Raw genomic sequence first — 12,454 nt, 5'->3', positions numbered from 1 at the left:
TATAACATTTTGCTTTCCTGTTGCTAACTATCCTATGAATTGCCAAGATCAGAGTTTCTATATGCCCTCTGTAACAGCCTTGTACCATGGAAAACTGAATGTTAAAACATAACACAGTATGCATAAGGTAGTGTCTTTCAGTACTTTCAGAGATATTGAATGCTTTGTCTCAGTTTCTTAAGTTTAATCAGAAGGGTAATATTAAACAGAGCTATCTGGGCACCTTATACCAGTAAAAAAAAAAAAAAAAAAAAAAAAAAAAGATGATTAGTACAACTGCCTTCTTGCTAATAAACAAAAGTCAGTTGCTTTTCACCTAAGGTTACTAAAAAGTAAGGCAATTGGGCGAGATGGGGGAGCAAGGAGAGAACAAACACACCATGCACTTTGTTGTCTCAAAGAATTAAATTATTCTGGCAAAGTAGTTTAGATTGTCTCAATCGCTGATACACTGCTAGATCTCTTTCCTTTAGGGCACCTTTTATGAAACATCCAGTGTTCAGGTCATTCAAACCATGATGTGGCAACACTGACCACACTGTTTCTTTGTACTGCTACTGAATGAATAGCACAGCTTTTTTGCAGGACTTCTATACAAGTATTATCTTTGCTAGAATCTATTTAACTAATGAGACCAGAAATTAAAGTGGTATGACTAAAAGATATACTAAAGTATGCCTGTCTCTCAAGTTGTTTTCCAAGATAATGCTTGCTGGACAACTTGTATCTATACAGCTGACTGTACAATTCTGAAAAAATTCTGAATTCCATTCAGATATGTTTGGAAATAGGCATATTCATTGGTATTTACATTTTAAATTCCCATTTCTCTAATATCTACTAATGAACAAATACATTTTATGTCAATTTCCCCTTCAGAGTTTGTTGACTGCTAGTGCCATAAAACCTTGAATTTGGCAAGTGGCAATCATAGGTTAAAATGTTCAAACTCATTAAATTGCACTGACATAAACAATAGATGATTAAATGTTGTGCTCAGCACTTCTCAGGGTCAAAGCCTGAGTCCAAGATCAATTATTTTTCATACAAGTTTTACAGAAATAATTTTCGCAACAGGATTTAACTGAACATACGCTCATGCTTCTGTGAAGCAGCTCACTTCACTTTTTGGATCCAGAGTTATTACTAATAGCCACCACATGAAGTTCGCCCCATTGAAATATTTTGGTCTTTTCCCTTCTATCTTGACATGTTAGTTTCTGCTGACAAGCTTCTTTATGAAGATAGCTAACACTACATTAGGTATATATTCCAATATAAAATTGAACTTCTTTTTAGATGGAAGACATCCTACAGGACTTGCTAGAAAAATCTCAGCAACACAATGACTATTATGTAGGCTAGAAGACACATGTTGTTGGACTTGTATTCTGCTTACATTCTGCTATTGTTTAATGTTAATCTTCACTTTATGTCATAAAATGAATGCACCATAAGGCTACACAATGGCCAAATGACTTGTGTGTTTATAGTGAACAGAATGACTAATATCTAAGCTTAGGCTTGGTTTCTCTCTCAGTCAAGTCTGTGGGATTTGCAGTGTATACATTAGAATTTTTCTGATTTTGTAAACTGATGTTCTGTTCAGCTCATGAGGACTTGTTTATAAGCTAGAAAGAAAACTGCATGTATAAATTAGTCATTTGGGAATAAGTATTTTTCTTCGCACGTATAAACACATTGCATCTTCATAATCAGATCTATCAGATTCATATAAAACAAAAGGGTCTTCTAGTTCATTTTCTCCAGATCTAAATCAGTGCTAACTAAACCACACCTAAGAAATGTTTACGTAACTCACTCTCAGAAAGTCTACTACTTTTGGTTGTGATGTCTGTCTGTGCTTGATTATTCTTCCCATTACAGTGTTTTCCAGTGTCTGACCCAAATCTCCCTTGCTGCAATGCAAGAAAATCACTTAATTTTCCCATCATGACATCCTCTCTGCAGCAACTTTCTACATATGGATTCTGTTTTCCCCTCAATCAGCTCTAGAAGAAATAATTCCCAGTCCTTTCCCATTACTCTCATAGGAAACACTTCTGAAATCTCTGCTTGTTCCTGATGCTCTCCTTTAGATTCTATTCCAGTCACCCTTCATTTAGAGAAGCGTCTAAAGGCTGCAAGTCTCAAGAGTGATGTGTTACTGCTGCTAAAAAGACAAAATAAAGAGTTTTAAAGGTTAAGGGGAAAGCACTGCAGAATGTTAAAAAACACGGGCAATGACAGAAGAATGATGAAATCCGAGTTTCTCACAGCTCCTTTGTTACATTATTGAGAGCCATACTTTAGCCTGTTCACCCTGTAGTTCCCACTGTCAAAAAGTTATCTTGTGATCAGCAATGGTTGTGACTATATGGAAAACAGTCAGAAAACTGAAGAGCGGGAAGTTCAAGCCTGTCTCTCTCCTTCCACCTCTTAGCTATTAAAATACTAGAATTAGCAAATTTCTTAATGATTCAAAGTAAACGAATTCATTTGTACTCATCTAAGTTAAATGTAATCTGCTCTGCAGCTGTATTTGACATTGATTCCCAAAGTCAAGTATGGAAGGTCAAAGGAAGTAAGTTTTTTCTAGACTAGACACATGAGGAAAATAAATTGTCCATTGACAGGAACTATCTGCCCTTTGGGCAGATGGGGGGAACACCTTATCAAGGCTCTCTGACACCGACTGGATGTTGTAACTGAGCCTGTTTGCAACAGGCCTTAATTCATTACAAAAATCAGAGCAGCGACTGCAATTATGTTTCCCCCACACCAGTTCACTAAATCTTGGCCAACTGCTTACTAATATCCTTACAAATACACATTCCTGTTTGCTCCTGAATCCTCATTTACTCCTTGTTTCCTCTTTACTCCTTTCCTACTTTTGCAATGCTTTTTACTACACTGCAGGATTTCTTCTTTTTTTTTTTTTTTTTAAATTATCTCACCTGATACTGTCTTTCTAGATTTCCTATCCCGCAGCCACACTGAGAAGTTTCCTTCTATTTCTCCAGCAAGGCAGGTGTTATTGCTGAAGTTACAGATGTGTGGGAAAGCCTGGGGGTCAGATGTCAGCTTGCAGCACAAAACACCAGTGTTGCTTTCACAGGTGGCTGGGGGAACTACGCTATAGTATAAATAAGATAAACTTCTTACCTGCCTACACCAAATTTCTCAGAAGTAAGTTTACTGAGAGGTTCTGCTGAATGTGGTTTGCCTACCGCGGTCCCTCCTGACAAGAGCTGCCCTCTGCACCGCTATTACCCTGCCCCTCGGGAATTACCCGGTATTTGCAAACCGGGTCGCTCCCTGCGCGGGGTGAGGAACCCCCGCGCTCCCAGGGTGCTCCCTCGGCCCCCCCGGTCCTCGTCACGTTCAAACCCGCCCAGCGCCGGAGGCGGAGAGCGGAGGCGAGAGCTTCCCGGAGCGCAGCCCGCGGGCCGCCGCCAGGCACCCGCCCCGCCCCGGCGTCGCCCATGCGGCAGATGACTGGGCCTGAGGCCGCGCACGACAGGCTCTCCCCGGGGATGGGCCGCCCGCCTCCGCCCCGCCTGACAGCCTCCTCCCGGGCGCCCAGGCTCAGCGCGGACCCCTGCGGCTTCACCCCGCTCCTCCTCCCGCAGCGGAGCCGGCTCCGACCCTCACCTCACCCGCCACGGGAGAGCCCCACTGAGCAGGCAGCGGCCCCGCCTAGGCAGAGGCCCCGCTCGCCTTACCCAGGGCGGGAGCGGAAGGCGAACCGCACCGGCGAGCGGAGCACGGGCGACTGCCACCCGCCCCGCCGCCGCCGGACCTTCCGCAGGCCCCGCCGGGCGCGTACGCCTTTAAGAGCGTCCTCCTCGCGCCCCACGTGTGCGATCAGCTGATCGCGACGTCGCGCGGGGCGGGGGGGGCGGGGCCTCTGCCTGCTGGCGAGCGCGGGGGCGCCGCGGGCGGCGGGCTGGGGTTGGCTGCGCCGCGGCCGCCCGCCCGCCGCGCGCCCCGCCGCCGCCGCCCGCCCCGCCCCGCCCCCGCCCGCCGCCCCTCCCCCCCGCGCGCGCAGGGCGCTGCGGCGCGGTGAGGCGCGGTGAGGTGCGGGCGGCGGCAGCGGCGGCGGCGGCTCTGACAGCGGCGCCGGGGCAGCGCCGGCGCCCCGGACCCTCCGCTGGCCCCCGGGGCGGCCGCGGCCGAGCCTCCCCCGGCCCTGCACCTTGCGGCGGCGGCCGAGCCCCCCGCGCCGCCGAGGCGGCGGCAGGAAGCGCCGCTCCTCCTGACGGCGGGGCTCCCGGTGGCCCAGCGCCGCTGCCAGCCGGGCGGGCGCCCGCGGCCCCGGAGACCTCCTCGGCAGCGCGGCGCCCGGCGCCACCCGGTAGATGGATTACCTGGTAGGTCCCCGGCTGGGAGCGGGGCGCCCCCCGCCGCGCCGCCCCCCGCCGCCGGCCCGTCGGACATCTTACCGGGCGCGCCGCGGCTGAGGCGGCGTCCCCGGCGGGGAGGGGGCATGGAGGCGGCAGGTGGGGCGGTGGGCAGCCGGGGGCCGCCCGCACCGCCCTCCCCCGGCCCGGCGGGCCGTTACGGCGCGATCAGCCGGCAGGGTTCCGCTGGAGCGTGCGGCGGCCCCGCTCATTTGGCCGCTATTAGATTGCTAAAGCCGTGACCCGGGTCGCTGTTTTTTTCCTAAATGCATCAGCTTAGGGTACGCTTGAATGAACTAAATTGTCACCGCGGGCGGGATCAGCCCTGCGCCCAGGCAGCTGGTATTCAGGGGTAACGTTTATTGCTCTTTAATGAATATTGGCTTTATTCGACTGCGAGAGATCGTATCGCGGGCGCGCACTCTAGGCTGGAGTCCTGGTTGGCGTTCAGACTCACCGACCTACACTCGGCAGGTAAACCCTGTGCCACGGCTGGGTAACGAGCTGGTGGCTTTATTTTGGAACGGTACCTGCTCACCTGGTCTTTTCAGCGTAGCAGCGGGAGAGCGTAATGGGCCCATCCCATCACTCGAGTTTTGTTCCTTTGAGTGCTAGTCTGTAAACTGTGCCCCACCTTCGCTGTGAAGGGCTGCGAAGAGTCAACTGGGGCAATAAGGAGTAGGGCTCTTCTGGCCACCCCTGTTTGCTGGTGGTGTCTGGTGTGAGCAGTCAGGAAATATCTGGAGTCAGAAACTTGACTCGGCCTTTCTGGTGTCTTCACATGAGATGCGCATGGGTGTAGGCTTTCAAGAGAGGTTTGTCAGCCCATCGACAAAATCTCAGGGGATGCTCTTTTTAGTGAACTGATTTGAAGATTTGCTGTATTGAGGTGAGAGCTGCATGCAGTGGCTGACTATTCCTTCTCTGATGATGAAATTAACTAAATCAGAACTATATTAAATATTTACTTAAATACTGTTCTTGTGTCCCTGTAGCTTAGATTTATTTTGGGGTTTTCAGCTTCATACAAAAAAAAAATGTTTTAGGCTTTCCTTCCTGAATGCGAGTAACAGAGAGAGAATAGAAAATGAGTCCTGTGTGGCAGAAGTGGTAGACAGACTTCTCTTTAAGAACCTAGTTAATGAAATACTGATAATAAACTTGCTGTGTGCTAAGTGCAGCCTTGTCGCTCCTTGAGAGCCTGGAGCTGTTTCTTAGATTTTTTTCCTTTATAAACTTATATCCAGATGAAACTGGCCATCCTGTACTTTTTTGAAATGCTTGCATTAACCTTTGTGACTGCTACAGGCTGTTGTGTGCAAGGCCAACCGCTCCGAGAACAATAAATTTAATAAGCCTTGGAAACTGAGAGCATGTTTTTGTATTAACTAAAGGGGGGAGGGGATTAAGTAGCTCTACATTTTTTTTTTTTTCCCTTACTCTTTTTCTCCACTTGATCCTTTTCCTCTTCTCTGTTGTGTGGCCTTCTTTGGTGCCATCTCTAAAAAAAGTAAATCTTCAAGATAATGGTATCCTGAGTGTTCATGCAATTTTTGCATATTGTTTCTGTTGTATCAGGGAGTATCTCTAAAGACAGAATTTCTCAAGGTCTCATCAATCTCACAGTGCATGTTACAGTGCTGTGTGAAACACAAAGGATACTTTTGGTGTCGAAGTTGTTACAGATCAGCCAAGTTGTTTTTTATAGATGGTGAAAGCCAGGGGTTGGGGATAATAGTTTAAACAGGGTCCTGGTCCACTGATGCTCCAGGACAGTCCAAGATGCCTTCATCTATCACTGACCACCACTTGTTGCTGGGGTTTCCATACTTCTTATGCAATAGGAGTCCCTTGATCTTTGGAATACTTGTTGCAACTGGCTTCAACTCTTTTAAACCAAAGCAGAAAAAAACCCGAAAGTTTTTAATCTTTTGCATCTGTGTATAACTTGGAAAGAAAACAAATTCTGTTTGGCAGTTCAAATATTTTCTCATGCATTTGTGCTGAGGACTTCCCCTTCCAGTCCTCATCTTCACCAGATGCAGGAGATTGGTCCTCCTCCGCCTTTCTCTGTTAATGGTGGTAAATGGAACGGCTCTTCTTGGTAATGAAGAGCAGGTTCAAGCACCTGAGAAAGTCCCCTCTGACAAAAAGAATCAATGGTGGCGAGTTAGGCAACTAGTTGTCTACAGTCCACTTTCAGCCTGGAAGACCGAGTTATTGCCACAGTCTGCCCTCACGTAAAGACGGGCCTGCTCTTTATTTATGCAAGACTTGCAGTTATAGTATGGACCTGTACATGTGTAACAACCACCTTGTTATTTTCATAACAGCAGTAGGAAAAAGCTGTACATGTTAAGGAATTTTGTGTTTTATGCATTTATGTTGGGATCTTACACCTATGTGGGATTCAAAACTTGAGCAGAAGGTCCCTTTGCTGGTTCTTCATGTTGGTCACCTGCATTCCAGCCTGCAGGCAGTGAGGTTTTCTCCTCTGCTGTTAGTGTGAAGCAGACAGCAGGGCAAAGGGTGCAGTTGTTTCTGGCTGCAGTAGTCCCTTGACAGAGCATTAGACAAAGTTTCGGTTAGCAGTTGGGCTGAATGAGGAGGTTGGGTGGAAGGAAGCTAGGATAACTGAGGTCAGGTTTGCTGCAGCACGGACTCAGGAATCATTCCCTCTTGGTGAGGAGTCTACCCTCAGCTAGCTCTTCCCAGACTTGCATAGGAAGGTTCTGTTCCTGATTTTTCCTGGATAGGGCCTACATTGACGGAGACTTTTGTCTCCTTTAAGGAGCTGATCCCAAGAAATACCGAACATCTGCAGCACCTGCTAATATCAGCAAGTCATTGAAAATGTTCAAAACCTGCTCAAAGCCAAGTCCATTGGAGCCAGCTTGGAGTATGGCCCTGAAGTTTGTATGGGTAGATACCCAGAACCTGTGTAGGACCTCTCTGCTTACAGTGTGATCCTTGATTTGTGACTAATGCTGTTTGATAAAGCACTGGTATTAGAAGAGTATCTTCTGTGGTGCTGTGGTCTGGTTGTGCATTGTAACAGAAGAGTAACATTAGCCCCTGTATTTTAATAGCTAGAAGAGGCTCCTGAGCCTGGTGCCTTTTTTATTTTTGTATTGATATAATTACAGTGTTAGGAGTGGTGTGTTTTTTTGTGTGTTTTTTTTTTTAATCAACATAGCTAAACCAAGTTCAAGCTCTAGAAGACAATCCATCTTCACTCATTTAGAAGCACCTTTTACTCATACAGTTTATTCTCCTTTTATTGAAGTTAACTCCTTTAAAACATACTATGTGAACACAGCTGCATCAATGTAGATTTGTAGGTTTTTGTGACTACGTAATCCTGTGGTGTATCTGCAACCTTCTTCTGCTTCGTTCTTGCTGCATTGCATCTGGAAGGATTATAGCGTGTACATAGACTTGTGTTGGCTGGCCTATGTTCAGTAGACTATGCTTAATTTAAGAAATTATGGCATGATGCATCTTGTGAAAAGCATGGCATGCAATCAGTCTTACAATTTTTGCTCGGAGAACTTGTGGGGAAACAATAACAATGCTTCCATTTTCCATATGTGATACTTGCAATGCAAATTTTAAGCTGCTGAGTAGACTTTCACAATATACTTCTTCAGTGGCATCCTCTGCACTAGGTAAGTATCTTAAACTGAACAGTTGCATGTATCAGCCTGATCTGTGTAGAGCTTTTAAAAGCTACCTTAGAGGATGATGTAGAAATTTGAATTAGTGTGACCACAAAAGAAGAGGAGATCTTATATGGCCCTGGAAGTTTGTAACGTAGATTTGATAACCTGTTTAATTTTGTATATTTAGCATTTTTAATATGATAGCTTATCGTTAAATTGTATCCTATACTATGTAGTAGCTTAGTTGCATATAAGAATGTTTCTTGGTGGGTAATGAAGAGTATATTCCAACCGGAAATGGAACATAACACTTCTTGCATGACCAACCACATCAACTTTAGTGATTTTTTTTTTTTTCCCTTAAAAGTTAAGCATGAACATGAGTATTGCAAAGTCAAGAGAGTGTACACTCTTAGGGCGGTAGAATCCTTGTTGCTTTGTTTGGGATTGCTTTTTTAACTATAATAAGTTTGGATTTTTTTGGTTCTTTGTACATTTGTTAGCTGTTATGAAATACTTTAGTTCTGTATGTGTGCACACAGAAGCTAAAATTTGGGTAGTGTCTGAGTAAATTGAACATAATTTTCAAATTTTAGATGAATAGGCCTTGAAGTGACTTCAGAGTTTCTTGGTTTCTAAATGGTTTTGACCTGAAGTTCTGGATAGTCAGTGTCCAGGCAAAGTCTTTCTTGGCTGGGGAAAGCTGCATATACCAAGCTGTGGTGTTCTTAAAAACATTAGGTGATATTAAAAGAAAAAAAAAATGTTTCTGAGCAACTTTTCTTTTTTGGACAGCTTACCTTTAAGACCTTCCCTTTTATGTAGTTGGACCCTTTAATTTAATTGGACAGGTTTGATTTGGAAAGTGGTAATATGGGGTAGATCATGATCCCTTGATGGTTCTGACCTACTTCAGATCCTGTCTTTCCATTGCTGTTGCCTGTTATGTTGTTTGGTATCTGCAGGCCATAGGCTACGTTCGTTCTTCTACTAGAAATGGCATTATGGAGGCTTCTGAAGGTTAGAGTCTTACTTCACTGAAACTTTGTAAACCAGTAGCTGCTGTTCTTTGAATAAGGAAAGATGGGAGAAGGTCCACACTAAGAACGCTGGATTTTTCCTCTGAGGCACGTACGGGTGTTTGATACATCACCTGCAACATGAGCAACGAAGGCCTATGTAGCCTTGCCCTCTTACCGTTCGCTAAACATCCCTGTCATCATATGAATTTTGTCTTTTCTTGTGTAACTATAAGGATTATTGGGACTGTCTGTTGTCTCATCTGTCAGCTATAACATCCTTGACATTTGACACCCTCTGTAGAGCACAATGGCTTATATCTTAAGATACTATCCCTCATGCAGTTTGGGAAGCTGATTAGGCACAAGAATGAGGGGTCTGACAGTTGTTTCAAGATAAAGGTATAGCTGAACGCAGGAAAGAAGGCAACTAGCAGGTGTAAGATCAACTAGTGTATAGGGTGCATGCAACTGTATTAGTATTTGGATCAGATGTGAATTTTTGAAGTGAATCTTAGTCACCACTACTGACTGTATGTAGGTTTGCACTTCAGAGTGATCACAGGTCACATGAACTTGGTATTTTTCAGACGAAACCATATCGGAAAATGCATTCAACGAATGAGTTTTCAGTCCACAGGACCAGATCAGAACTAGTCTGAAGTGAAATGTCTGAAGTACGTAGTATGAATACTTGGTCTTCAGCACCAGCTCTTATTATGCTGCACTACTTGCTATTATGTACATAGCCAGGGTAACTTAATCTGGAAGTGAGAGTGCTGCTGCTTCTTATTGCTTTCTGCATCAGCATAGCAATGTAGGAAGAAACCCCAAAGAAACAAATTTTTGAGACCCTCGCCTGAGGAAGTTGTTGTGGCTAGGTTCCTGTTGGTATTTCAGCTCTATGAAGCATAATATTCAAATCTAAATCAATTGGGAATGGGAAATGGAATCAGTTCTGGGAGACAACCTCCCCTGAACGAGCATGCTTCTGATTTAAGTAAGTTTGGGAGTTCAAGAGCCTGATCTGGCTGAAGACCTGAAAGATAGGTGCTCTGGAAGACAAATCCTCCTCCTTGCTAGAATCTACCTAGCCAGTATTGCAAACAGGTTTTGCTGAATGAAGGATGTAATCAGCCATATAGAAAGGGCAATAAAAAGATTGGTGACTTAACTCACTGGAAATTACCTGGCTGAAGATAGATCAGTGAGCAGAAGTGTAGAATTCCTTTGCAGAAGATAAAAGTCAAACGCTGTGTTTGCTCATCCTGCAATAGGAAGCATTATTGAATTCCCCAGGTAAACATTTGATTCAAAGGTGGCTGTTACAAACAGTGAAACTTGGTACAGCTTCCTTGGGAAGACAAAAGAATGACTTAATGTGATTATAATTTCCAGCACAAGGTTCTGTGAAGTCACAGGAGTATTGCAGTGCCAGAAAATTCATTCTCTTCAGAGATATGCACACTGAAGAAACAAGTGAATTAGCATGGTTAAAATCAAATTACTTTACCATTTTGCCTTTTCTGTGATGAGGATTGCATTAAAGTGGTAGATATTATTACATCAAAAAATGTGTGCCAGTTTCTGAAAATGTGCTAGTCTGTGTTTGTTACAAACAGCGCTATAGTGTCTTTGTGAATTACTTCCAGGTTCAATATAAGTTGGGCCCCATGTTTCTCTGCAGTGTGCTGCTCCTGAATTCTTCAGTCAGAGCTCCAAGCTTGAGGCAGCATAGTAATGAATTTCACAAAAGGTTAGAAATGCAAGCTTTTAATAAGTGAGAAAATCTGCATTTAGTAAGGACAGAATATTCCTCCGAATACCCCCTGCTGATTACCATTTTTGGCTTGTCCTCAGTATCATCAGCTCATGTTTTTTAATACTGCCAGCTTGTGATATTTATTCTCTTAAGGACTGAATTCTGAAGTTTTGTTGTTATATGAGGGTATCAGCTTTCCATTAACAAAAGAAGCATTTCTAGTTTCAAACTAAAAAGCACAAATGTAAGCCCAAACAGCTGTAAAGCCATAAGGAAAAAAAAACATATGCAGTACTTAAAATCTTGTGATTGTTTGGGTTCTGGCTCATAATACTCTGGAGTGTGTTGGTTTTGCTTTTTTTCACTGTGTGTGCAGCAAAACTTTCTGAAGTGCAAACTGTCCGACTGTATAAAAGTCCATGGGGACATAAATGGCGTATTTGCAATTGAATAAGAGATTGGCTCATCTCACGATGGAGCTCTTCAGAGTACAGAACTTTTCTTTTGTCTCACTGGCAGCCTGGTAAGGTGACGATATTAATTGCCAACACGAGGATGTAAGTAGCTTCCTGCTATCTGAGGACGACACAAAGCAGGAAGTCCAGCTGACGAGTCCTCTTATGTTTAGATGCACTCCTCCCCTACAGCTTTGTTTCCTATAAGGACAAACAGCAGGGAGAACATGAATCTTTGAACAATGCTTTGTTTTTATGGTGTATGTTTGTGTGGAGCAGTAGAGGAAAAATTGTTTCACAGGACCACATTAGCTTTTGGCATTGGAGGGTCTGGGGAGGCAAGGTGGCATCCAGGAGCCACTAGGAACTGTTGATATGGGGGAAGTGAGTGGGCAGATCTGGTTTTTTTTCTTGTTACGACTTGGAGATTTTTGGATGGAAGAAGCGTCTGTTTTCTATGTTTTATTTTACAGCAACTACTGCCCGGTCCTCCCTTATATGATTTTGCCTCTAACAGAGATGAAAAACTTGGAAGCAATTAAAAATGAAGTAATCATTCTGTAAACTGTCAATAGGAAGTTTCATAAATGAGCATTGATAGTGCTGCTCTGGCAGTGAATAAGAGGGAGAAGAGAATGCAGAGATTACAAGGGAATTTCATGTTTGTGTTTAGTTCAATAAACTGCATATGCTTTGGATGCGCTGATGCAGAGACAAATATTAAAGGTGCATATTGAATCTGGGAAAAAATCATAGTACCCCTTTTGATATTGGTAATAAAATGGCAGATGAAATTCAGTTGATAAATGCAAAGTTACATATATTTATAGTAGACGTCACATGACAGTACAGATGCATGGATAGGCCCAAAAATACCATCAGTGCTCAGGAGAGGGAAAGAGGATCCTTCTTTAAAGTGTCATCTCAACCCAGACATTTGCCAACAAGTTTAGAGTATTAAGAAGGAAAAAGAAGGAGTAATCTCATTTTTACACTGCTTAAATGCAAGGTTTGCTGCTGTCTTAAATGCTACATTTCTGGTTGCATCATGTCAGAAAGAGTATTGTAAAACCAAAGAAGATACAGAGAAGGATGACATGGTAATTGAAAGAAAACAATTGCTTCTGTACAAGGAGGGATTAAAAAGTTACAG

At 44.1% G+C, this 12,454-nt stretch overlaps 1 protein-coding gene across 8 annotated transcripts in view; it reads left to right on the top strand.

Moving 5' to 3' along the window:
* Positions 1 to 4,059: 4,059 nt before the first annotated feature.
* The window catches only part of ARL15 (ARF like GTPase 15), a 228,881-nt gene continuing 220,486 nt past the window's right edge, over positions 4,060 to 12,454 (top strand). For 4 of the 8 annotated variants that reach the window (XM_087759859.1, XM_087759853.1, XM_087759855.1 and 1 more), the window contains exon 1: positions 4,061 to 4,373. Coding sequence is in view for 1 of the 8 variants with exons in the window: in XM_087759860.1 (XP_087615986.1) it covers positions 4,362 to 4,373 (12 nt within the window). In the remaining 7 variants the exon portion in view is untranslated. Of the gene's footprint in view, positions 4,374 to 12,454 lie in introns of all 8 variants that reach the window. The other 4 variants (XM_087759852.1, XM_087759854.1, XM_087759861.1 and 1 more) reach the window with 2 other exon arrangements.

Source organism: Nipponia nippon, unplaced genomic scaffold (genome assembly GCF_047370975.1).
Source record: "Nipponia nippon isolate SJK-2023a ecotype South Korea unplaced genomic scaffold, ASM4737097v1 scaffold_20, whole genome shotgun sequence".
Classification (NCBI taxonomy): Eukaryota; Metazoa; Chordata; class Aves; order Pelecaniformes; family Threskiornithidae; genus Nipponia; species Nipponia nippon.
The sequence above is the reverse complement of the archived record's forward strand: the minus strand, read 5'-3'. Positions and strand labels throughout refer to the sequence as shown.